The 25,366-nt window shown below is 49.4% G+C and overlaps 1 protein-coding gene across 11 annotated transcripts in view; it reads right to left on the bottom strand.

Annotated features, from left to right (window-relative positions):
• WT1 (WT1 transcription factor) overlaps nt 1-25,366 on the bottom strand; it is a 70,556-nt gene that overhangs the window by 34,276 nt on the left and 10,914 nt on the right. For 2 of the 11 annotated variants that reach the window (XM_074586207.1, XM_074586208.1), the window contains exon 2: nt 2,597-3,379. In XM_074586207.1, coding sequence (XP_074442308.1) covers nt 2,597-2,711 — 115 coding nt within the window. In that variant the 5' untranslated portion in view covers nt 2,712-3,379. Of the gene's footprint in view, nt 1-1,039; nt 1,947-2,065; nt 2,202-2,596; nt 4,116-4,173; nt 5,061-25,366 lie in introns of those variants that run through there. The other 9 variants (XM_074586203.1, XM_074586205.1, XM_074586209.1 and 6 more) reach the window with 8 other exon arrangements.

Here is a 25,366-nt window from a genome sequence, read left to right as displayed (position 1 = left end):
GCGGGCGAACCCGAGCCAAAAGCGGCGGGACCCCGGCGAGTCGGCCCCGCTCCGGCCGGGCCGCGCACCCTCCGCCGCTCCCGGTCCTCCCTCCCTCGAGTCTCGGGGCCGCGACGGCCCGAGCTCCCCCTCGGCCAGACTCCCGCGGCGCCGGGTGTGCGGGGTAAGCGCTCAACAACACGGGGCCAGCTGAAGGAGGGGGGAACAAGACCCGAAAGGGCTCGGGCAAGCTCTCTGCACGCTCGCCCCCTCTCCTTTCTTCCTCGCGTTTGCACCAGCAGATGTTTACGCTGCAGCCACTGGAAGAAAAACGATTAGACGATGATCCCGGTGGCGCACGCAGGGGCTGCCCCGTCGCCCGGCCGTGCAGCAGCCCACGGGAATTTCTCAGGGCGGTGCAAACACCGGGGGCCGCAGCGAGATACAGCGCAGCCGGCCCCGGCCACGCAGATGCTGAAAAGAAACTACGAGGCGCTCCCGTTTGCATACCCCGGCCTTGGGGGCATTCAGCGCTCCCCACGTTAATTCGACAAGGGGCTTGAAAACACTAAGGTGCGGACTAAGGTTCGGGTTCAGGAGGAGGTCTGGAGGTACGTTTCCCCCTTACCCCCAAGATTTGTAGAGGGAATTTGTCTCGGGGCACCGGCCCCATCTCCATTCCAGCATTTGCGCCGTCCCCGGCCCGAACAAACCTTTGCGAGGCGAGGGGCTGCTCCAGCCCGGGGTGTGTGGGCGGGAGGAGGTGGGGGGGGGGGCTCCATCCCCCGTGGCAGAGCCGCCCGCCGCAGCCCGCTGCCCCCCGGGGGGCTGGAGGGCAAGCAACTCGTGGCTCCTAAAAATCCGCGGAGGGCCGTGGCTGCCGCACAGGGAGGGAAAGGAGTCAGGGAAGGGCTGGCTCGCCGAACCCTGCGCGGCTGCTGCGCCGAGAAAGGCTGGGCTCGGTGTTTACATCAAGCGCGGCCCGGCGAGGCTCAGCGGGCGCCCTGCGGGGGCCGGCCCCCCACCCCGAGCCCGGGGCGCCCGGCAGCGCTGCCCTTACCCTGGTTGCGAATCGCTTGCTGGCTCTCCAAGCAGTTGGGCAGGTAGGGCCCATTGGGGAACATCCTAGCCTGGCCGGAGGGCGGCTGGCTGGGCGGCGGGGCGCCGAAGGGCCCGTAGCGGCAAGCGCCGGCCGTGCCGGTGAACTGGCCGGAGAAGTGGACGGTGAAGGCGCTCAGGTATTGCTCCTCGTGGGGGTCCGACCCGTTCCAGCTCGGCTCCTGCTTGATGAAGGAGTGGGGCCCCAGCGAGCCGTAGGAGGCCCCCGGAGGGAAGTCCAGGACGGGAGCCCACTGCGCCGCGCTGCTCACCGGCATGGTGCAGTTGCTGTTGCCCGGCAGGGAGGGCACGGAGGGAAGCAGCGCGTTGAGGTCTCGGACATCGGAGCCCATCTGCTCGCAGACCTTCTGCCTGCCGCCGGGCAGCCAGTCTCCCCCCGGGCCGCACTTGTTCCAAGACACCTGGCCCCTGCCCGCCAAGCCGGAGGCCGGCTCCGGCTGCAGGCACCAGGCCGGCGAGCTCAGCCCTTTGGGGGAAGTTTGCTCCGCCACGCAGCTCCCCGGGTCCAGCCCTGCGGGAGCCGGCAACAGCGACAGGGAAAGGTTGTTCTCCAGGATCGCCTCCGGGCTCGCACCCGCTCGCAGCGCAGGGGCAGGGCTGGGGGGAGCGTGTGGCTGGGCGTCTGTCTCGGCGGTGCGTGTGTCCCTCTGTCCGTGCTCGGGGGGCACGGCCGCCTCGCACGCCTCACCTCGGATGCCTGCTCACCCTCAACTTTGCAAAGCTCAAATAGAGGCGCTTGCAGGGGAGGAGGAGTCAGCCACGCCGATCCTCCATTCACACAACCTCCGCCGAGGGGCTGCCCACAGCCCGCTCGGCTGAACCCAGCCGGACCAGACACGCGGGGGAAGGGGGGGGGGGGGGGGCGAGGGGAGCCGGGGATGGAGGGGGAGAGGTTACTGTGGGAGAATATATCTCCCCTACACATCACTCCCACCCTTCTTCTGGTGCAAGTGCCACTAAATCTCACCCTAACGTCCCTTCGCTTTTAGGAGAGACTTGCGAGACTGTTAGAGGGATCCAGGTGGCCAGTAAGTACGTGCTGGATGACTTCCCCCGCCAGCTCCCTGCGTGTCCGTGGGCACTCCCGAGGGCGGCGGGGTCGCGGGCCCTGGGGACGGCGCGGAGAAGCCTCCGCCCTTGCAGGAGCCGGGGGAAGTGACCCAGCCCGGGGCGGGCGGACCCCGTCCCTGCGAGGGGAAAGCGTCTTTCCAGGTGCCTCTCCCGCTAAGGGAGGAACCCGCGTCTCCCTGAGCTCCTGCGGGGTCCGGGCCGCCTGCCCGGGTCCCCGCCCCCGCGCAGCGGGCGCTCCCTGTCCTCAGGGAACTGGCCGTGCCAAGGTACCGAGGGCTCCGCCGGCGAGGGGAGGGGAGGCCGCCCTTTGCAACGGGACCGGGGCCGGCGTGGGACCGGTCCCAGCCCCGTCCCTGCGACCTGCCCGTGTGTGAGAGGGAAGGAAGCGGCTGGGCGGGCGGGGGAGGATCGCAGCGCTATGAGTCACCTGCTTTTGGGAGATTCACCTGGCACTGCACCTGGGGAGCCCCGGACTCTCTCTTCCCTCCCCAGCCTTCTGGACAGCAGCTCCTCAGCGCGCATCCCGCGGGAGAGCCCCCCATGGCATTTCATACGTTATCCCCGGACGGTCCTTCCAGGCGACACGGAGGGTTGCGGGTCGGCCCTGGCAGCGAAGGATGCCACGATTTCTGCGGTGCGGGACCGGCAGGAAGCCCCGTGGCGGGCGGCAGAGCACCGCGGGACGTGGCGGGACCCGGGGCAAAGGCGACCCCCGCCGCATCCCCCGCGGGAGACGCTCTCACCAAACGCAAGAAGAAGGATCCTGCCGTCTTCCTTCAAAACTACTAATTAACAACCACCGGGGGTGGGGGGGAGTGGGGGTGGGTTGCTTCTACGAGCACGCGTGGGACGGGTCCTGGGAGCTGCGCCCCGGCGCAGAGTACGCGGGGGAAGCACCGCGACCCGCGGGACCTTGCGCATCTTCCCCGGCCGCTGTTAAAACGGCGGCACCGACACGGCCTCTGTAGCCATCGCTCTGCGCACACCCCGCACCGCACGAACCCGCACCCTCCCCGGCCGCCTCACCCTCCCTCCGCGGCTAAAATGATAAAGAAAACGCCATGAACGGTTACCTGCCGCTGGAAAGAGCCAGCCCGTTGCCTTCCCGGTGACAATTTACACGTGGGTATTTCCTTTCCCCTGCGGCATTAAAGGTTACGGCAAGCATCACCAATCTTGAAACGCTGTTTTACAATTCAAAGAGTAAATGCTACAACAAAATAAATTAAAACAGCTCGTTATTACAGTAACCAAGTATAATTTCATTTTCTTTCTAAATTCTTTAACCAAACCCATCGGGTTTTATTATTAGTGAAATTACTTTAATTTTCACAAGCTATCTTTAGAGAATACCCTTTTAAAATCCCTCTTTTGATGCTTAAATCTATTTATTACGGAAATCTACGTGTAACGTAAGAGCGAAAGATTTGTTTATTATCTTTGCCGATATTAAAGATCGCCTAGGTTCACAGGATCTGCCGTTTCTGATGAGCACACACAAAACCACTCTCAGACGGCATTTGTGAACGCAGCCCATGCCCGTGAGGGAGGGAGTGCGCTGCCCCTTCTGACACCTCCCGTCTCCGAGGCGTGCTCCCCGGCTCCGACCGCACCGGGGCTCTCCGCACACACCAGTCGCCCCCCGCCCCTCTACCCGCAGGGGCCTTGTGGGGAGATGCGGATTCGGGAGCGGGGCTGCTGCTGGGTTTGCTCACTTCTGTGGTGGACCGACACCTGAGGTTGGTCCCTTTCACCTCCGGCTCTAAAATCGGCAACGTACATACAGAAATAGAAGTCTTCGGCCAGCCTAAGCGGGGTATTTTATTTCCTGTTAAAACTAGACCTCTCTTGGTACAAACAGAAAAAGCCTTTCCGCAGCGGACTACTTTTCGAACTAGTGCGGGTTTAGTTTTGCTTTTTTCTTTTCGTGAAATAACATGGCTTGATAAATCTTCTTGAAAGGGAAAGATGTTTTCTTGATCCCCTAGGTCTGCGTTATTCCACCTGGAAGGAAGGACTGCCGAAGCCCGTCCAGCTCTTCGCCTCTCTCGCGCTCTTGCCCGCGGTGAAACAAGAAGATCCCTTGGCCATCACCGCATCCTCCCTCCCCGCGGCTGCCGTCAGCGCCTGCGGCGAGGCTGGGAAAGCCGTGCTCGGCCGGGGGGGCTCCGGGGCCGCCGGCTCAGCCCCGCGCAGCGCCCTGCACCGGCACCTGCGCCCCCCCGGGCCGCCTCAACCCGTGCGGGACCCGGCGCAAAAAGGGCGGGGATGTCCCGGGAGAAACCCTCAGCAGTGCAGCCCGAGGAGGAGGACGAGGGAAGCCCGGACCCTTCTACCCACGGACGGGCTGGGGACTTTTTGGAAACGGTCAACGCCACTTTCCGCAGCCGTTCCCCTACAGCCAGCACCAGGGAGACATAAAAATCTCCTGCCCCGCACTTTTCCAGTCGGGGCCGGGAGCGCTGGCAACAGCTCCCCTCAGGAAAGCCCCGGCATGCCGAGACGAGCTGCTCCCCCCGTATAGGGGACGGTTGCTCGCCTCTTCCCCGGCATCCCGACCACGATTCCAGTCGCACTCTGGCGTAAACCACCCCATGCCCCGCAAACCGGGCGCCCGTGTCTGGGCCTCGCTGCCCAGCTGAAAGCAATGGCCGGAGAGATGGCAGTTCAGAGACAGCATCTCCTTTGCCGGTGTCCAGACCCAGACGATCCGGAACATTTTGCCCTCTGCCTTCCAAACACGGCCCGTTCCAAATCTCTGCCAGGCAGCAATCAGGCTTTATTGTTTTGCCCGCTATTCCGTAGCTATGGTAATTCCTGATAATGCTCAATCTTCGATTGTTCTCGAAGGCATACTCTACAAGATCAAACAACAGATATTTCCTGGACGAGGATTATTCTACTGAGAGTCCCACTCGATCCCGGGCAAAACGGGCTCGGGAACCTGCTCCGACCTGAGCAGTGCAGAAGCACCTCCCCAGCCGGCGTTTCCCCGTTCCGCTTTCTCCCCTGCCATGCTAACCAATTAATGGGCCGGTAATTCTTACTACACTTTACTAAACTCCATAAACGATCTCCTCGCGGCTCGGAGGTGGGGGAGACTGATTTAAACAGAGATAAATTCCCAGCCCTCCCAATCCTGCTCAAGCCGCTCACAGCGCGCAGGGAGATCTGTCTCCTTTCACTCAGGGAGCTGATCAGAGTTTGATTATTTAAGTGCCAAGAGCAGCAGAAACAAAGCTGCGAAGCGTCTCCAGGAGCGCAGGGCGCCGAGGGGCAGGAACTCATCACGGCGGGCCCGATCCTGCATTCCTCCCCGCCTCCCCCAGCACGGCGGGCACCGCGGCAGCCGGCAGCCCCCGGCAAGGCGGGACCGGCCTTCCCTGCCTGGGCTGGCGGGGGCACTGACATGCTTTCGAGCTGGGGAGAGGACGTTTCGTTTATCCTTTAAGGGGGTAAAAAAGCCCTTTCTGATGGCACAAGGAGGGAAAGGTGCGCGCCCCCTCCCCGTCTCTCCGCTGAGCGGAGCAGGGCTCAGCCCCTCGCCGTCCGGGGACCCGCACACCTCCCCCCTCCCCGGCTCCTTCCCCCAACACCCGGGGCAGCGCGGCCCGGGGCTCCGCCAGCCGAACGCTCCCCGCTCCGAGAGCTCCCCCCGGCCGATGCGCGCCGCTGCGGGCCCCACCGGCATCGGGGAGGGGAGCAGCGGCGGCGGGGGGAGCCGCCGTCCCCCGGGCCGCCTCCCCAGCGCCTCGACCGCCGTGCCCGGCCGGTGGGGGCTCAGGCCATTATTTTACCGTAAATCTTTGAAACGCTGGAACTAATTACGGAGAGGATATGTCTCAATTTGTTCCGCATTAGTGCCGCGCCGGGACGCAGGCACCGAGCAGGGGAAATTGATGAGCCCAGCCCAGCCCCGCGGCACCCCGCCGGGACCGCCGCCCGGCCCTGACCCCGCGTTCAACCCGCCGAACGGCCCCGCTCCGCCTCCTCCCGCACCTGCGGGCCCCGCCGCGCCGCCTCGGCCGCCCCCGGGCCGCTCACACCCCCCGCCCCGCACCCCTGCGGTGCCCGGTGCGGTGCCGGAGGGGTGCGAGGTGGGGCTGAAGCCGAGGACGAGGTACTACGGGGTCTCTGCTAAATTTATTAGCGCACCGCTAAGGCGAGGCGCAGCATAAATCACGGAGCTGTATAGGGCCATAAAGTATCCCCGTGCATCCTGCCCTCGCCGGGGTTCTGGTGAATAGGAGTTCATAGGCAGCTGGGTATCAGTAACATCTTTCAGATCCGGCATATGTGACATTTTAAAAGTCTTAGATATACAATGGGATATACTTACGGAGCAGTTAAAACTATTATATAGGATTTTTATAGGTATTTGGTACTTACGTACAAAAGAAATTGGGGGGAAAAAAACCTCTTAGGTAATACGCTCAGTTCTTAGCATTATCTCTAATGGTTTTGAAAGCAATAAAATTATTATTTTGGGAGAGGAAAATAAAAAAAATATCCTAACACTTGGTACATTATAAAGGCATATACGGTAATGGACAGCTAAGGAATTTCTCCCTGGTTGTAGAATGCAGACCCTGCTATAAAGGCATACTGAATTCTAAATGTAATGATATAGAAACAAATCAGTAACAGTACCTGTCATGGACACAAACCTGAAGAATTCTTTGAGCCACCTGAAACATCATCTTTGAGTATGGGTACACATCAGAAATGTAAACCAAACATTCATACAGTTAAAAGTGTTAGGAAAGCGCCAATTGAAGCAGACCTGCTGTCCCCAGACACACACTGCAGTATTTCTGGTACCTCACAGGTAAGGAAAGGTAGTTTGTAACTGATGCCACCGGCAGCCTCAGGTCTCACTAACTGTTGGGTATCACAGGACAGGGACAGAAGATGAATTGTCTTATACCTGTTTCTCCAGTAGACTGGCTATGAACGTGTTTTCCTAAACACTAACCATCCATGCCTGTTTCTTTCAACTTCGTTCTCAAACAAACACACTTTAACAACACAAGCAAAGTCCAAATCTCACTTTGTCCTTGCAAAGCCTTTTGGCAGCCCTGTGCAAAGATACTCTCTTGCCCAGTCCTCCTCAGTGGGAAACCAGTGGGGCTGCAGTGAGGCTGGTCTGTCTGTCTTCAGCTGAGGATCTAAACCCTTTTCACGGGATTTTGTTCTCATCCTACGCACTTCAGAGGAATTCATGCATGTAAGCACCTGATGAAGGGTATTTTAGAGCAAGAGTGGTCCCACTGAAATCAGTGCTGAAGGAATTTAGTCCACCAGGGTCTAACACCTCACACCACGCTGTGAGGAAAAACAAGCTTATCCTCTTTGCCTCAAGGATGTTCAGGGAGTGCAAAAGACAAGCAGTGAAGACAATATGTCTAGAGCCTAAAGCAGATGAGGAACAAATGTTTTTGGGTTCTGTTCAATGCCTTCTGCATGCTCTGGAGAAATAGAAGAGGTGACAGTAGTTTTGCCAGAACACTGGGAGGCTCCAGCAGCATTTGTGGAGTGCTCTGAGACCTTGGGTAAGCGAAGAAACGCACATGGTTGTTGCGTTATGCAGCACAGCTCCGTGTAGTCTGCCAGGGATGTGACCTGTGAGGGGGTGGCAGGGCTGGAGCTGGAGAACTATTGCAACACGGCGAGTCCCTGCTCCCAGCCCCATTACCACAGCATACGCCAACGTCTCCTTCCCAGCCTGGGGAGAGATTCCACTGCCCTCAGCCCCCTGGTACAGCCCTTTAGCTTCGTTAGTATCTGAGCATACCTAGTCCTTCATTTAACTGCACATGCATAAAGGTATGTGTCTCTTCTCTCTCTGGACTATATGTACTGATACGTGTGGATTGCAGCAATACACAAAAGGCAAACAAGCTCATTTTTCTCATCTAGTTGGCTGGAAGCAACAGGCAGCAAAAACGTAGCTCCAACCAAAACAAGAGCTTTCCCAATTCTTTATTCTGAGGCTTCCCACCTAATATATTTTTTTCTTCAAACACAAAGCTTTACAGCCAGTCTCTCCCTTGTGTGTATTGTGTGTTCCTGCATGGGATATCTGCTCTTGCTGCGAGGGTGAACGGTCATCTGAAAACTCCATGGTTTCAGGGCCTCAGCCCAGGAGAGATCTGCTGCAGGCAGTGTCAGAAGCCCTGGTGTCCTCCACAGAATGGAGTACAACCTAACTGGGCTGTGCTGGTGCCTGTGCGGTTCTCACCAGCGTGTCACTGCAGGACTCGGCTGTTTTCACATTTGTGACTGTCATTGTTCAGCAGCAGCCTCTGCTGAGCCCACTGCGACCAACAGACTTGTCTCGCAAAGATCCTGCTGAGAGTGAGATACGCCGGGAGAGTTAGAGGTGCAGCTCTCAGGGAGAGGCGGGGCAAGAGAGGAGAGGAGGGAGGGAGCCCATGTGTTGAACTTGCCTTAGAAGTCAAATTTCTTCTTCATGAGACACAGGAGATGCCTTTCCCTTCAGATTTTATGTACGTTTGATTCTGCTAAATTTGCCTGAGTATTGCTACGACACAGGAATTAAAAGCATTGAGACTTTGCTGTAGCCATTGAGTCATGGACTCTTATACTGAGCAAATCTACCACTTGTTTTTCCTTCCTATTACACGAAAGCAGAGTTCCCTAAAGTACAGGTCAGAACTAAGACCTACTTTTGTGATGCCTTGACAAACCTTTCTTGAAATACTTAATGTTAGTTGAAAAGAAAGAAGAAAAACAAGGCACAAAGAAAGGCTGTCAACTTGTTCTTTATGTTTTTTTAAATAAAACAATGAAAGGAACAACTAAACAAGTGTGATTCCTTTCTCTAGATTGCACTATCATAGATTAATAGCTCTATGAACAGATTTGCAAGTAGCACCATCATGCTAATCAAGATATTAAAAAAGTTTATGAGCAGTTGCTTTGAAAAAACAAGATAAAGCCTATGGAAATCTGATACTGGTCAATGGTGCATTTATTCAAAACATAATACTGACTTCAAGTCTCCATAAATCCTTTGCAAATGAAACTTCCATTGTGATCACTGTTCCAGATCTAAATGATTTATATTTTTTCTTTGGTAGACATTAGCTATATCTCAGAATGTACAACTTAGGCGCCTATTGATACAGAGTTAATCACGCCCCCATGAGATAATAAATATTAAATTCAAATAAGAAGATAATTCAAAGAAGGTGTATCCTTATAAGAAGATGGGGGTTTTTTATTTATTAGTAGATTAACTTACATGAAAAAACTCACATTTCTGTGTGATTTGTTTCAAAATTCAGGGCTTCCACAGTTCCAACCAGTTAGCTCTTGGGAGCAGGGCAGACGTCGGATTGTGTGCAGTTTCCAAACTGAGTTCTTAGCAATATTTATCGCATTGCTTCACCCTGAGCAGCAGCCGCCTTTGCAATTTCTATGCACATTTGAGAAAATGGGTTCTACTGCTTTGAGCAGCTGCTAGAAAACAAGGAATATACTGAAAGCCTGAGCAGAAGGGACCCACCAGCAAAACAGCCTGGCAGACCATTTTCCTAACTCCATGACCTGAGCTTCCCAATTAGTAGAAGCGTGGTGGTCTTCACCACCTCTGGGTTTCTGGGTTTTTGCATGCTTCCCTCCTAATTGTTTAAATCCGAGTGGATTCTCAATTATCAATGTACTCTCAAAACCTCCGGGTAGAAGTCAAAATAAGTTCAGCAAATTGGTTGTATAAAAGCTAAAAACACACTTAATTTTTCATCAGATAAACTTCTCTCAGAGGAACTACATGAGTCAGCTTTAGCCAGACACCAGATCTATAATGAAATAATTCTATGTATGGGTAACATGAACACCTTGTAATAACTACATGTGCTTTATCATGGAATGAAAGTTCTTGAATAATTTTTTTTATTTTACTAGTCTCTGTTTAAGCACCAAAATAACCCTCTCCGGCCAAATAAGCATTTCAGAGTATTTCACACTTGCAATATGCTCCACTCTAACATTATCTATCGATAATATCCATCCAGATATTGTAAAGGTTTGGGCCCAGATTTATGAGGACATACGCAAAGGCATATGCAATTGCCACCTAATGCATCTTCAGAGATCATGTGTTTTTGGATAGCTGAATCCAACCTTGCAGTCTCCCGCACTTAGCATCAAAGAAACAGGATCAATCCATAACCACAGTAAACACATTTGCAGGTACAAGCTTGGAGGAGGCAGGTTTTCTTCAAAAACTGGAATATTCTTTTGTAATCCTAACCAAAAGAGAAGCCATAGGCCGGTCAGCACACAGGGGATGCTCTGGGCTGCCCAGCAAATGCAAGGAATCCAAAGAACCTCAAGCACAGTTAAAAGATGGGAAGCACTATCCACTCCTGGATGCCAAGTTATTAGGTGACCGCAGAGCTATGCTTTGTGGAGCACTGCAAGGTTCTGAATAGTCTTGTACAACTTTTCCCAAATCACAGAAGTCCCCTGGGAAACCTCAGTAATCAAACAAGATCTCGTGGTCAGGAAGCTTTTCTTCATCCAGCCAATTTTATTTCCCCTTCATCATTCCATCTATTACTCATTACATCCTCCTGCCAAACTCGACATAATTCTTCTCTCTCTCTCATGCTTACATATAGACCATTATGTCCCTTCATCCCAGCTTTTCCTTCCCCTTATTCAGGCTGCACGTATTTAGTCCTTTTCATTTTTCCTGCTGTCCTCCTCTCAGCTCCCTCCAACAGCATCTCTCCAGAATAGAAGCCCTCTGAGCTGAACTAAATATTCTGCAAACAATTACATTTGGCAGTGTCTAAATGCAAGGACACACAAACCAATGACTAAAATTACCTTGAACAACTGAGTGAGAGTCTAAAGCCATAAAATTGTCAAATCGGAATAGGGAACTTTGGATGACACTGCAAGATCAACTTCACAGGAAGCCCCCAAGTAATGATGTCTTAAAAAAATTCCTTGGTCTGCTTTATGGTCCTCGTCTCAAGGAATGTGTCATTCAGTACATATTTGCAGTGATTTTTATGCAGAAAATATTCTATAACCATTCTGTCACTGCGACATTAGGAAGATACTGGTAAGGGCATATTATCCTTACAAACTTATAATATATTCTCAAGACACAATTGTTGTTCTAAGATACCGAGGTTCATGTAAAGGCAACTTTTTACCCAATTAAATAACTTATTGTTGAGCAACTCATGCTTAAAACATTAGAACATCACTGTGTTACACAGTTACAATAGTTTGCTTCTGTCATCATATCCTGCTTCAAAGAAACAGCTTCCACAGCCTTTCACTGACAGAAACATGCAGTTCTTATCCAGAAACAAGGCAAGGTCATTCCTCAAGACAAAGTATACTACCAGTTATACTTCATCTACATAACTTACAATTGTCTAAGCTCAGGTTGAAAGAGTTCAACTCTAGTCATCTCAAGGTGGCGAACATGGTAATTTATCTCTTAAAAATCTGGGAGCACTATATATTTGACATGGGGTTTACATCCAGTTAGGGAAGACAGTGATCTAGATACTCATCATCATATCTCGGTACTCTCATTTTCCCATCAGCTTTACGACTAGACATTGATAATGGTGTATGTTTGTGTAAGGTGCCAAAACTGATGGAGCTGAGCTACATTATCACTCCCTGAACTTAGAGTCTGATTTTCCTTTTAGAGCAGAAGAGACAGGTAAACTCACCGGAACTTCAGAGCACTCAGGAAAGGGCCAAGGGACAGGTACTGGTACCGCGACATGCAATGCAGCATATTAAATGACCTGCGTGCAACACTCAGGTAAGCACTAACTTTATTTTAATCCATGGAAAAATTTCAGGTTTAGAGTAAGCCCTGATGCTTTTTCTGGGCCCTTGCCCAAAGCATGTGCTAGTACCACTCTAGGAGAACAGTCCATTCGGGGTCACCAAAACTTTCACCGTGCCTAGGAGAAGGGCAGTGGATGCAGAATTAAGACAATTACAGTGTGACCTGCAGGAGCTCTCAGTGCCTGAGCAAGAAACATCTGGCCATCTTTCAAAATGGAAAGGGCAACTGGCAGATTTAAAGGATCGTGAATACACCATAGGAATGAGACATCTAAGTGAAGCACCTGCATCTACTTGCTAAGCCTGCACCTCCGTGTAGCAGAAATGGCACATAATGTGTGTCCCAAACCAAGCCCAAATATTTGTACTAGAACTACATCCTTATAGGATGGTTTCTGCCTTTACGTAACACTACTCTTTGCATCTACCTCCAATTTCCGTGCTTTTTCTCCTCCCCTCAAATTTGCTCTTGTTATAAAAGAGAAGGATGCACTCCATTTCGGTCTTTCTTAGGTAACCGAAAGGAACTACATAACACAGAACATTTGCAGATTATTTTCATGCCGAAGACACAAAGTTCCTCTGATTACCTGGCGTGCATTTACCAGGGGAAAGGAAAAGCCCTCCTCCCCTCTCCCCTGCCTTTAACACTGGCTGCTGCAACGTGTGGCTCTGCCTCACCTCATGCACTCCTGGACTCTCGTCCGTTCTCTGACTTTTCCCACTGGGAACTGGGGTCACGTTCTTTGTTCATTATAGCCAGAAAAAAATAGGTGGCACGAGGTATGCAAGGTATCAGGCCCTATGACTGCAGACAAATCTCTAAGTGTTCATGTGGATTATGTTGGAAGCATATTCCTAGAGATACTGTTCATGTTTATAAAGTCTTTTGGGGTGAGTGTTGCTCAATGGAAAAGCAGCATAGAAATTTAACAAAAGCCATGCTGCAAAATGTAAAAACAAAACAAAAAAGTAATTCTCCCACAGGAACTGAAAGGCATTTCATACATGTCCAATGAGACATTAAAAATAATTATGTGGAAGAGTAATAGCTCCCTTGGTTGTTTTAATATATTTTTGTCTACAAACAAGAAACGTTCTCTAAACTGCTGCCTTGGCTTGGCTTGAAAGGTCTCTCAAACAAAAGCCCTTCAAGTGACCCTTAGATTATTAAAGCTCAGTAACAATGAATGTGGATCTCAGTTCAAACAAAGACTGTAAAAGTAAAAAGACAGCAGTTTCGGTCTTGGAAATGAGTATGCCTCAATAAACTGGAAACACACAGAACGTATTTTTGATCAATAGTCATACTTTCTCTGAACAAACCCCAAAAATTTTGTCTGAAGTTTTCAACATTGTTTTTCTCTCAAATAATAACTGCAAATAGCCTCACTTGTAGTACAAATTGAAAGGTTGGATGCTGCGTCTAAATTTAAACTTCCCAGAGTTCATTCAGAGAGCAATTCAGATCACCAAGGGTTTTTTTTTTTTCATTCTATTCTTAATGATTTTTCCTCCAAAAGTTGCTAAATGTCATTAATATCATCAGAAACGTTTGTGGTGAACAAAACTTGCCAGCAATGCCAAATTACAAAGCTTAAACTCTCTGATCTGTGCCTCCCATGAGAAAGATGCAAAGGTTGAGATGTTCAATGACAGACATTAATGTCAGATGCCAAGGCAGGAAAAGCAAACATAGGAGTGGGGAGAGATATATAGGCCCCATAGAATATCTTGTTTTGGAAGTCATATGTCATTTAAATGGCCTTTATAACTGAAGAAGTTAATTAAGAATATACTTTTGTGTAGTTTGCTGGCAGAATGTACACTGCTGCCAGTTGATAGAGTCAGTTTTGCACTTGTGTACTTGAGGCACAACTTTTTGGTATCCGCTTCATTGCTGTGAGCACGAACGACTATGCACAGGAATTCCTCTAGGCATAGGTCATAAAGGAAGTTGCCAAAGCAAGTGGACCCTACAAGATGTCAAAATGACCACAGTTCCTCCAGCTCCTTTTTGTCTACCAGACCTGCTCTTGCAGCCAGTAGAAGAACTGAAGTAGGGACTGTAGCTATAGCTGGGAGAAGGGGGCAATCCCCGTAAAGGACAGGGGTCCTCTATCCTTTCCACCTAGCTCACCAGGCAGCTCACCAGCCCCTCACCAGTTGCTGTGGCTTTCCACGTGTGCCCTGGTCTTTCTTCCCCTCCTGCCCCTTGCCTGTAGAAGCCACAGCCCAGGTCTCTCATCTCTGTGGCATACCCTTCAAATTTGTATCATGAGCTCCATTCACTATTATCAACGGAGCGGCATCAAGCAGACACAAGTGTTTGGCCATTTCTTAGCTGAGCTAGACCATGTCATACTAAAACTCTCTTAGATATTTTCATTATGGAAGTTCACCCGACTGGGAGTATCAATAGAGCTGAAGAGGTGGATAAAAATGCAACACATTTTCCCCAAACAGGCACCCTCTCTACATTAACACAGGCAAACAACAGATGTGTAGAGATGTTTCCTCTCATTTGCTGTGGCCAACTGACCTTATCTCTCTTTTGCCAAATTTCTGAGTAGAAAGCTCAAATGAGCTTAATATTTGCAATGGAGTTAGTACAGACAAAAATGTGCATCTGCTTTAACAGCTTGGAAGCCATAGCATCACTTCTCTACACGGGGATGCTTAATGACTGGAACTGGATTAGCATCCTTGCTGACCAAAGCTTTTTATTAAACCTACTTTATTCAGAGCAGTAAATTAGCTACCTTTGTGTTATGCCTGATTCCTGCCCAGGGGGTGAGGGAGATGTTTGTTCTGCATAACCATGGCAACAAAGTTGGCAATTAGCATCAAGTTTGGCTGTTCCTGCGAACAGGAATTACCCTGTGAACTCTATTTACCAGATGCCAAGCAGCCAGCAGTGTGATAATGATGCATTTAATGCCGTGATGCATTGAATACCATCAAGACTAGAATTGAATACAGTAATAATAAAAGACACTATAACCTGCCAATCTACCTCTTTCTCACTCTCTCCCATGTTTCATGACATTTGTATTTTTTCTTAGATTTAGTGAGCATCTCTCTTTCCTGCCTTAACTATCATGTCTGTGCTCTCGCATTGCAAAGACTAACACACCAGAGCTCACCTGTAGCACGGAGTGATCACACAGTTCACTGAAAAGCTAGCTTCTCATAGTATAACATTAAGGACAACAAAAAAAGCTTTTATAAATACATAAACAAAAAGAGAGCCAGGGAGAATCTCCATCCCTTACTGGATGAGGGGGGCAAAGTTGCAACCAAGGACGAGGAGAAGGCTGAGGTACTTAATGCCTTCTTTGCCTCTGTCTTCAATAGTCAGACCAGCTATCTCCAGGGTGTTCAGCCTCCTGAGCTGGAAGATAAGGATGGAGAGCAGAACAGCCCACCCATAATCCAGGAGGAAGTAGTCAATGATCTGCTTCTGCACCTAGACGCACATAAGTCTATGGGGCTGGATGGGATTCACCCAAGAGTACTCAGGGAGCTGGCGGGAGAGCTCACCAAGCCTCTCTCCATCACTTAGCAACAATCCTGGTCAGCAGGGCAGGTGCCAGATGACTGGAAGGCGGCTAATGTGACGCCCATCTACAAGAAGGGTCGGAAGGAGGATCTGGGAAACTCCAGGCCTGTCAGCCTGACCTCGGTACCAGGAAAGATCATGGAGAGGACCATCTTGAGTGAGCTCTCACGGCAAGTGCAGGGCAGCCAAGGGATCAGGGCCAGACAGCATGGGTTTAGGAAAGGGAGGTCCTGCTTAACCAACCTGATCTCTTTCTATGACCATGTGACCCGCCTTCTGCATGCGGGGAAGGCTGTGGACGTTGTCTATCTGGACTTTGGTAAGGCCTTTGGCACCGTCCCCCACAGCATTCTCCTGGAGAAGCTGGCGAATCATGGCATAGACAAGTGTACTCTTTTCTGGGTAAAAAACTGGCTGGATGGCCATGCCCAGAGAGTTGTGATTAAGGGGGTGAAATCCTCTTGGCGGCCCGTCACCAGTGGTGTCCCTCAGGGCTCAGTTTTGGGGCTGGTTTTGTTTAATATCTTTATTGATGATCTGGATGAGGGGATTGAGTGCACCCTCAGTAAGTTTGCAGATGACACCCAACTAGGTGGGATGTTGATCTGCTTGAGGGTAGGAAGGCTCTACAGAGGGACCTGGACAGGCTGGATCGATGGGCCAAGGCCAACTGTATGAGGTTTAATAAGGCCAAGTGCCGGGTCCTGCATTTTGGTCACAACAACCCCAAGCAGCGCTACAGGCTTGGGGAAGAGTGGCTGGAAATCTGCCCAGCAGAAAAGGACCTGGGGGTGCTGGTGGACGGCCAGCTTAACAGGAGCCAGCAGTGTGCCCAGGCGGCCAAGAAGGCCAACAGCATTCTGACTTGTATCAGGAATAGTGTGGCCAGCAGGAGCAGGGAATTGATCGTGCCTCTGTACTGGGCACTGATGAGGTGTCACCTCGAGTACTGCGTTCAGTTCTGGGCCCCTCTGTACAAGAGGGACATTGAGCTGCTGGAGCGTGTCCAGAGGAGAGCTACCAGGCTGGTGAGGGGTCTGGAGACCAGGTCATATGAGGAGAGGCTGAGGGAGTTGGGCATGTTTAGCTTGGAGAAGAGGAGGCTGAGAGGAGACCTCATTGCCCTCTACAACTACCTGAAAGGAGGCTGGAGAGAGGTGGGTGTTGGCCTCTTCTCCCAGGTGAATAATGACAGGACCAGAGGAAATGGTGTGAAGCTGTGGCAGGGGGGGTTTAGATTAGATATTAGGAAGAATTACTTTATTGAAAGAGTGGTCAGGCACTGGAACAGCCTGCCCAGGGAGGGGGTTGAGTCACCATCCCTAGAGGTGTTCAAGAAACATCTAGATGTGGCACTTCAGGGCATGCTCTAGTGGCAGAGATTGTAGGTTGTTTGGTTTGACTCGATGATCTCAAAGGTCCTTTCCAACCATGAAGATTCTATGGTTCTATGATTCTATATTCCACACCATGCATTAAATGAAATACAGGACAAAAATTAATAGGTATATGCAGGAGGAAGATGTTTATGAATGAGATCTGGAAATGAAGACAGGTGAAACGAAGGCATATCATTTACTGGATAGATAAGTTTATAATGTCATTATTGATGTTCTTCAAAGCACTGATTTACTTTTTATGAGGATTCATAATCCTTAAATACAGGAATCTCGTCTCTGTTCTGTGTTTATACAGTGCTTAGAAGAGCATGGCACTGGTCTGCCACCAGGGTTCCTAGGTGCTTCAGCAGTGCAAATAAAGAATAGCAGCAGATGAAAAGTGATTATTAGAAAATGTTAATTCTTAACAGCTTAGCTTAACATCTGCTGCTAAGAAACTAGGACCTGGGCTTCCGCACAATTCTTCTCAGAGTTACTGATCACTTTTGCCAGTTGCATCTTTTTTATAGTCCGTAGAACACTTCTTAGTCTAAAGTTAGATAGATGGTGATAGTGTTGATGGCCTCTTGTAGTTATCTTTTTATTATTATTCTATGATTCTATGACTCTTTCTATATAACAGTATAGTAATAGTAATTAGCTCCTTTGTCTGAAAAGAAACCCTAATCACGTTGTGTCTCTGCAAACACCAAGATCACATAATGACCTGCAGTGCATTACAAAATGCTGGTCATAATTATAGAATGAGTTAGGAAAAGGAAGATGAATTTGAGAGGAACTGTGTCTAGTGAACGAAATATTTATGATTTTAAGAGTCACTTTTTTTTTTTTTCACAAGGATGGACAATCAATTAATGTTGATGGCTGCTATGCTCACAAAGAGGAAAACTAACTGCCATTATCATTAAATATGACATGGCAATACATCCCAGAAGACTCCATCCTGGTATTCATTTCTATCTGTCAACAAAAAAGCCCAAAAAAGCCCAAACAAAAGCCCTGTTCAAGAAAAAGGCAAACTAGGACTTGTAATTTCAAAAGGCTATGGTTTATTAATACTTAAGGCATACTTAATCATTTTTGATCTTTTGTATTAAGTAAAGCTACCTAACACCTGAACACCTGAAACCATGCTAAGGTGAGGAGAAAAACACTTTTGGACCAATATGATAACCTTTTAAGAAGTCAGCAAAGTCTCAAAGATGCCATGTATTTCTCCCACGAAGACAGCAACATTTGGTTGATGCATCAAATGCAGAAGGACAGAAGAGGGATATCAAAGGAACTGCATCATGATAGCAAAAATTCTGTGGAGCCAACATAAACTAGGCAGGACTGGCTGTGCCATACTTCGCTTGTAAACTACGTAAAGAAATAAATCCACTGCTATTTTTTAAAAACAAAATAGGCATAAACTGACAGAAGAGTACTAACACACTTAAAATATCATTTCATACACATATATAGTTTAATCCAAGCAGTTAACAAGTCATGGAAAACAAAGCAAAAATATTTTATCACGGTGAAGCAAAGCATTTGAAGGCAGGTTCCCTTAGGAAACAAGGCTTATATGATTGCACTGCCTGTCCATTCGTCTCTCAAATAACTTCTCAACCTCAGACCTGTTTCAGCCAAATTCTGTAGAGACATGACATTTCCAGCAACGCTATGTGTGCACAAACTTCAAGAAACTGGCAGCTCAATAGAAACAAAAGGACCTAAACCAGTGCCCCCACTAAACAAGCAGTGCTGTGTGAGCTCAGCAGTTATTTGCGCAGTTTGGCTCCCCCCTGGCCAGTTACTCATAGAAGTAACTACAATATGTGCTACGATTGCCCAGCTGTTATCTGGGGAGAAGTAAGGGAAGTGAAGGTAGTGGGAGGGGAGGGATTCACGGGGGACGTGTAGGGAGCAGGGGTTGAGGGATGGGCAAAGAGCTCCAAGGCAAGGATTCAAATCCAGGCAGCCAGGATTCATTAGTTCCACTGTCATAGAATAACTTGGTTCTCAGTTTTTCAGTTCATCTGAAAAACTAGTAAAAGGAGTTATTTGCACAGCTCAGTTGATATTGGTCTTGAAAAACCTATATTTACTGGCATTTCAGGTCCTGCTTCCAACCATGGAGGCTTGTGCAGGGAGAAGGTTTGACCTGTCCTCAGCAAGCTGAACTGAACTTTTACATCGACAGGGGAAGGAAAAGATGCATAATGACATTGACCTGGAAGTGCAACAAACATCAGGTTGCTTTAAATACTCCAGAGAAGAGCTTGCATCCTTCCAAAGGGGGATATTTTCTGCTTCTTTTCATCTGCACCATTGTGCCCTATAAACCAACCTTTTGCTCTGCTTGGGAATAGTAGAATGTGTGAGTAAGGACAGAGTTTACTAACGGTTGAATTAGCTGGGATTGATTTAACCATTTAGGCCTTTACTTGTGCTTAGGGAAATGTGATGAACTTTGAAGAAGTTGTTTGATGCCATTTTTTCTAAGCAGGATGTAAACTGATTCTCTTTAACTTCCTACAAAGGATCCCATAAAAAGTTGTCCTGTGACATACACAAAAGGAGGCCAGAAAAAAAAGGCCCAGTTGACAAAACGCACTCCAGACAGATGTATTTGTGAGCTATATATCAATTCCTTGCTCTGTCAAGAACTGACTAGATGATATAAAAGTGCCCAGGTCACTCTAAAATACATAGTCTTACAATAAAAATTTCAGTCTTCTCATTCTCAGTTTTAAATTCTTCCAGTGTGACACCTGTGACACCAGCTCCATTGCTATGGTACCCTCCATTCCTGAATGTCATTAAGCAACACCAAAAAAATCACCCGAATCAGCTTCAGTTTTGCTCTTGATAGAGCAGAGCCTGCCGTTACCAGGGGGCTTGTCAACGGCAGAAGCAGAATTATCACCAAAGAAGTGAGTTTTAGTGTCTATCAGATCAGTAGTTGTCACTTAAAATTCCAGTTCTTATTTCTAACAAAACCATCCCTAACGGAGCGGTATAAACCTTTGGAAAGCCTTTTCCGTTTCCAATTTTGTTTAAGTGCAGAGATGTCACTCCTCCATGGTTTGCTCCCAATACCAGTAGCAGCTGAGGTTCCCAAAGAGCCAAGTTCAATATCCATGGGAAGGAGAAGTTTGGACTGTTCTTCAGTGTCTTGCTAGCTACAGGTAGGACTAGTAGCACTTGGCGATAAACCTTCTTGACAAAAAAGTTCCCATCCCAGTGGTTGCTCTAAACTGTCTGGAGGTACCTGCTACGGCTTGTCCTGAAGATCTGTCTCCAATTTACCCACGTGGCTTCCACTGGGCCTCTGTGGGTTTCTTCTTCATTGCAATTGAGATTTGGGAGCAGAAGAGAATGAAAGACTGGTATGTGCCCAGGTCTCACTCTGGGAAAACATAGCCAGAGAAAAAGGGTCTTGATTGTTCAGTTCAGATGTAACATGTGGCACCTTCACAGAAAGAAAAGCAACAGAATTTGCCCACACAGCAGTTTTAGTAGGTGGTGTCATCATTTGGGTTGCAGCATTCTGCAGAGGTAAGAAAGGTAAGATGCAGGAGCCAGAAAGGACCATGCAAACTCACTGGTGGAACAGACCTGTTCTTCTCACAGTACAGCCAAAAGTCTTTGCTGAAGACACAGCAGAGATGTTTCAGGAGCTTTGAGGGAGGCAAAGATGTTTTGGGGGAAGTTAAAGATGGTTGTGGGAGACAGCTGCACTCACTCTCCTGCCATCATCTCCTGTCCAGGGTATGTCAGATGTATTTCTTCTCTGTTCTCTAGGTGCTACCTAATGGGTTACCATAAGGACAAAATTATAAAAAATAAGGTGGTCATGCTGGTAAGGAGTGAGATTTCACACCAGAGAATCCACAGCTGCTTTTTTGGTAGTCAAAGCTAGATGCAACTCTTTCCCATTGCTGGCCTTTCATCTGGACACACACATTCACAGAATCACAGAATCTTCATGGTTGGAAAGGACCCTTAAAATCATCAAGTCCAAACAAACAACCTACAATCTCTGCCACTAGAGCATGCCCTGAAGTGCCACATCTAGACGTTTCTTAAACACCTCTAGGGATGGTGACTCAACCCCCTCCCTGGGCAGGCTGTTCCAGTGCCTGACCACTCTTTCAGTAAAGTAATTCTTCCTAATATCTAATCTAAACCTCCCCTGCCACGGCTTCACACCATTTCCTCTGGTCCTGTCATTATTCACCTGGGAGAAGAGGCCAACACCCACCTCTCTCCAGCCTCCTTTCAGGTAGTTGTAGAGGGCAATGAGGTCTCCCCTCAGCCTCCTCTTCTCCAAGCTAAACATGCCCAGCTCCCTCAGCCTCTTCTCATATGACCTGGTCTCCAGACCCCTCACCAGCCTGGTAGCTCTCCTCTGGACACGCTCCAGCAGCTCAATGTCCCTCTTGTACAGAGGGGCCCAGAACTGAACACAGCACTCGAGGTGAGGCCTCACCAGTGCCCAGTACAGAGGCACGATCACTTCCCTGCTCCTGCTGGCCATGCTATTCCTGATACAAGTCAGAATGCTGTTGGCCTTCTTGGCCACCTGGGCACACTGCTGGCTCCTGTTAAGCTGGCCATCCACCAGCACCCCCAGGTCCTTTTCTGCTGGGCAGATTTCCAGCCACTCTTCCCCAAGCCTGTAGCGCTGCTTGGGGTTGTTGTGACCAAAATGCAGGACCCGGCACTTGGCCTTATTAAACCTCATACAGTTGGCCTTGGCCCATCGATCCAGCCTGTCCACGTCCCTCTGTAGAGCCTTCCTGCCCTCAAGCAGATCAACATCCCACCTAGTTTGGTGTCGTCTGCAAACTTACTGAGGGTGCACTCAATCCCCTCATCCAGATCATCGATAAAGATATTAAACAAAACCAGCCCCAAAACTGAGCCCTGGGGGACACCACTGGTGACGGGCCGCCAAGAGGATTTCACCCCATTAATCAGAACTCTCTGGGCATGGCCATCCAGCCAGTTTTTTACCCAGAAAAGAGTACACTTGTCTATGCCATGATTCGCCAGCTTCTCCAGGAGAATGCTGTGGGGGACGGTGCCAAAGGCCTTACCAAAGTCCAGATAGACAACGTCCACAGCCTTCCCCGCATGCAGAAGGCGGGTCACGTGGTCATAGAAAGAGATCAGGTTGGTTAAGCAGGACCTCCCCTTCCTAAACCCATGCTGGCTGGCTCTGATCTCTTGGCCGCCCTGCACTTGCCGTGAGAGCTCACTCAAGATGGTCCTCTCCATGATCTTTCCTGGTACCGAGGTCAGGCTGACAGGCCTGGAGTTTCCCAGATCCTCCTTCCGACCCTTCTTGTAGATGGGCGTCACATTAGCCACCTTCCAGTCATCTGGCACCTGCCCTGCTGACCAGGATTGTTGGTAAATGATGGAGAGAGGCTTGGTGAGCTCTCCTGCCAGCTCCCTGAGTACTCTTGGGTGAATCCCATCCAGCCCCATAGACTTATGTGCATCTAGGTGCAGAAACAGATCATTGACTACTTCCTCCTGGATTACGGGTGGGCTGTTCTGCTCTCCATCCTTATCTTCCAGCTCATTCACAGAGCTATAACTTGTACCTGCAGAAGCTGTATGCCCAAGAAAGCCTAGACCATTTTCTGTTGGCTCCATTCATCTGGAATTTGTGTTCTTACATTTTCTATAGTCCAGATAGGGACTCTGACAGAGGTAAACAACTCCACAGCCAGCAAATCAATCCAGAGCATATTAGTGTCTCATATATCATTGTCTCATATAACGAACCACTGACTTCCCACACTTCCAAAACAGATCCAAGAAGAGACACTAGCTACAAGAATGCCCCATATAAGCTAAAGAATCCCTTGCTTAGAAAGCAAGGAGGATTACACAGGCGTGCACTTCAGCAGCAGACGTACCTCTGTTCGGCAGTGCCTAGGGCTGTAGAAAAGAAAAAGGGGAGATCACAAAGCAGGCACGCATTCATAGAATCATAGAATCATTTAGGTTGGAAAAGACCCTTGGGATCATCGAGTCCAACCATCAACTGCACTCTACAAAGTTGTCCCCTACACCATATCCCTTAACACCACATCTAAATGAGTCTTAAACACATCCAGGGATGGTGACTCCACCACCTCCCTGGGCAGCCTATTCCAGTGTCTGACCACTCTTTCTGTGAAGAATTTTTTCCTAACGTCCAGTCTAAACCTACCCTGTTGCAGCTTGAACCCATTCCCTTTTGTTCTATCACTAATTACCTGTGAGAAGAGACCAGCACCAACCTCTCCACAATGTCCTTTCAAGTAGTTGTAGAGAGTGATGAGGTCTCCCCTCAGCCTCCTCTTCCTCAAACTAAACAGTCCCAGCTCCTTCAATCGCTCCTCGTAAGATTTATTCTGCAGGCCCTTCACCAGCTTCATTGCCCTCCTCTGCACTCGCTCCAGCACCTCAATATCTCTCTCTTATTGAGGTGCCCAGAAGTGGACACAATGCTCAAGGTGTGGCCTCACCAGTGCTGAGTACAGGGGGACAATCACCTCCCTCCTTCTGCTGGTCACACTATTTCTAATACAAGCCAGGATGGCATTGGCCCTCTTGGCCACCTGGGCACACTGCTGTCTCCTGTTCAGCCGCTTGTCAATTAGAACCCCCAGGTCCTTTTCTGCCAGGCAGCTCTCCAGCCACACTGCCCCAAGCCTGTAGCGATGCATGGGGTTGGTGTGGCCCAAGTGCAGGACCCGGCACTTGGCCTTGTTGAAGCTCATACCGTTAGCATTGGCCCATTGGTCCCATCTATCCAAGTCTCTCTGTAGAGCCTCCCTATCCTCATGCAGATCAACACTCCCGCTTAGCTTCGTGTCATCTGCAAACTTGCTGATGATACACTCTATGTCCTTATCATGGTCATCAATAAAGATGTTAAACAGAAATGGTCCCAACACCGAGCCCTGAGGAAGACCACTTGTGACCGGCCGCCAGCTGGATTTAACTCCATTGACCACCACTCTTTGGGACCGCCCACCCAGCCAGTGCTTGATCCAGCAGATCATATGCTCATCCAGGCCACGAGCTGCCAGTTTTCCCATGAGAATTCTATGAGGGACAGTGTGAAATGCTTTTCAAAAGTCTAGGTAGACAATGTGCACAGCCTTTCCCTCATGCAATAATCGGGTCATCTTGTCATAGAAGGAAATCAGGTTCGTCAGGCAGGATCTGCCTTTCATAAACCCATGCTGACTAGGCCTGATCCCCTGCTTGTCCATTATACCACTTGTAATGGCACTCAAGATGATCTGCTCCATGACCTTCCCTGCTACTGAGGTCAGACTGACAGGCCTATAGTTTTCTGGATCCTCCTTTCTGCCTTTTTTGTAGATGGGCGCTACATTTGCTACTCTCCAGTCCATTGGGACCTCCCCAGTTAGCCATGACTTGAGGTAAATAACGGAAAGTGGCTTGGCGAGCATGTCTGCCAACTCTTTCAGCACTTTTGGATGTGGCCCAAATTTCATTCATTTCAAACACTACCTTATTTTCGCTGAACAAGGCTTGCAGGAATTGTAACTCAGACATGCATTTAATGTTTACCTTCTCTCAGCAGATGACAAAGAGAGCCCGATTTTTGCTGTGCTTCACAAAGCAGAGAGCTGCCACAGCTCTCTGCACAGCATCCGCAACCAGAGATTCCCAAGAACTAACCTGGTTCTGACACAAATCCTTCCAGGAGTCTGGTACTGGCCTTCACTACCTTGTTTTTTCTACTGATTCAAATTAGGATGTGAGTGACAGTGCTGGGGCTAGCGTAATCCACAGCACAGATCATCCTGCAGCTCTCTGGATCATCTGTGGTAGCATCAGGTAACTTCTTTAGAAACTAAGCTTTAATTGAACTCGAGTGACTAATACTTTCAAACCAGAAACTTCCCTGTGGGTTTAAAAAAATTAATTATGTTCCACCCCCAAATTTTCATAGTGCTACTCATTGAAAATACACAGCTGCACTGGTGAAGCTGTCAGTGAAAGGAAGCTAGAGGTTTTGGCAGCTGCACAGAGGGGAAGAGGTGAGGCCCTGGACTCATGAGAAGGCGTTGGAGACAGTTTAGGTTTGGAGATCTCTGGAGTCTGCTGACATTTTTGGCGGTCTGAAGAAAACTCATTTCATCCCCACCCTTTTGTGAACAAAGCAGAGGTGACTAGGTTACAGGGCAGTAGGTCCTAGTCCCAGCTCCTTCAGTGACATATCGTATGACCATAGTCAAACAGGGTTCCTACCTCCATCTGTAGAAAGGAGGAGGTGCACTTTCTAAGGTGAACATCAAGATCCGGGACAGTTTGGGAGGAGAGTTCTTAGTTCTATGAAACAGACGTGTTTGAACCC

The sequence above is a fragment of the Larus michahellis genome, chromosome 4, assembly GCF_964199755.1.
Source record: "Larus michahellis chromosome 4, bLarMic1.1, whole genome shotgun sequence".
Lineage (NCBI taxonomy): Eukaryota > Metazoa > Chordata > Aves > Charadriiformes > Laridae > Larus > Larus michahellis.
Note: the sequence above shows the minus strand (reverse complement) of the source record. Positions and strands in the feature narration are given on the sequence as shown.